Source organism: Poecilia latipinna, unplaced genomic scaffold, assembly GCF_001443285.1.
Source record: "Poecilia latipinna isolate Pla-1442-1.1 unplaced genomic scaffold, P_latipinna-1.0 Scaffold391, whole genome shotgun sequence".
Lineage (NCBI taxonomy): Eukaryota > Metazoa > Chordata > Actinopteri > Cyprinodontiformes > Poeciliidae > Poecilia > Poecilia latipinna.
The window spans coordinates 270,879-271,933 of NW_015113007.1; the positions used below are offsets into that span (position 1 = coordinate 270,879).

Here is a 1,055-nt window from a genome sequence, read left to right on the forward strand (position 1 = left end):
TTTGTGCATATTTTATTCTAATTTTGTGCTTTATCTATAGGACCTGTTTTGTCCCTATTCTCAAGAATCACTGTACTATCAAAAATATAATGTTACCAGATTTACAAAATTCATCAAATGTTATCACAGTAAATGTGTGAATTAGGTTGCTCTCATGCTCTTAGTTGTATAGTAAAATGGTATTCTGTTCAAATAGATTGTCTTTTTAAGAGATTGTGAAAAAATATGTTTGGTTTCTACAAGTTTGCCTCAGAGTTAAAGGCATCCTGCTTTCATTTGTATGTTTTTTTTTAAATTTTTTTATTTATTTAGACGCAGATGCTTACACTCTAAATCGTTCAATCGTATTTTTCTCTCGCGTGTGCTAGGGTTTACGTTTTGAGGTGGTGCCGTCTTGGTTTAAAGAAACTCTGGATAAGCGACTTTTCAAAGCCCCTCATGAGTATGCTGTTGAGACAGCCAAGCAGAAGGCCCTGGAGGTGGCCAGGAGGATGCCAGTTGTGAGTTTGGCTATTTTCTCAGTATAATACGCAAAATTGCCTTTTAAGTAAATGTTCTCATGAACACATTTTGACCTAATTTGCTTCAGAAACACTTGAAAACTCCTGACATAGTGATCGGAGCAGATACCATTGTGGTAAGATGAGAAAAGCGCTGCAGAATTTACCCACATGATGCTATCGTAAACATGTTTGTATCTAGCTGTTTATATGTTTGTGGGCCATAATTTGCAGACTGTCGACGGTATGATTCTGGAAAAGCCGGTGGACAAACAGGATGCGTATAGGATGCTGTCTAGGTATAGACTTTGCACTGTCTTACAAATTACATTGAAAATAAAAAAAAAGTGTGATTTTTATTTTATTTTTATGTTTTTCAGTTTGAGTGGTAAAGAGCACAGTGTTTTTACTGGAGTTGCCATTGTCTTGTGTCATGAAAAAGACGGTATGTTTTAACATTATAACAGTTTTGCTTTTGGCACATTTCTAAAACTTAAATATATATATATATATATATATATATATATATATATATATATATATATATATATATAT

At 33.3% G+C, this 1,055-nt stretch overlaps 1 protein-coding gene across 1 annotated transcript in view; it reads left to right on the plus strand.

The window, feature by feature from the left end:
• asmtl (acetylserotonin O-methyltransferase-like) overlaps positions 1-1,055 on the plus strand; it is a 17,455-nt gene that overhangs the window by 5,729 nt on the left and 10,671 nt on the right. The window contains exons 3-6 of the mRNA XM_015037083.1: positions 369-500; positions 590-637; positions 735-799; positions 881-945. Coding sequence (XP_014892569.1) covers positions 369-500; positions 590-637; positions 735-799; positions 881-945 — 310 coding nt within the window. The remainder of the gene's footprint in view (positions 1-368; positions 501-589; positions 638-734; positions 800-880; positions 946-1,055) is intronic.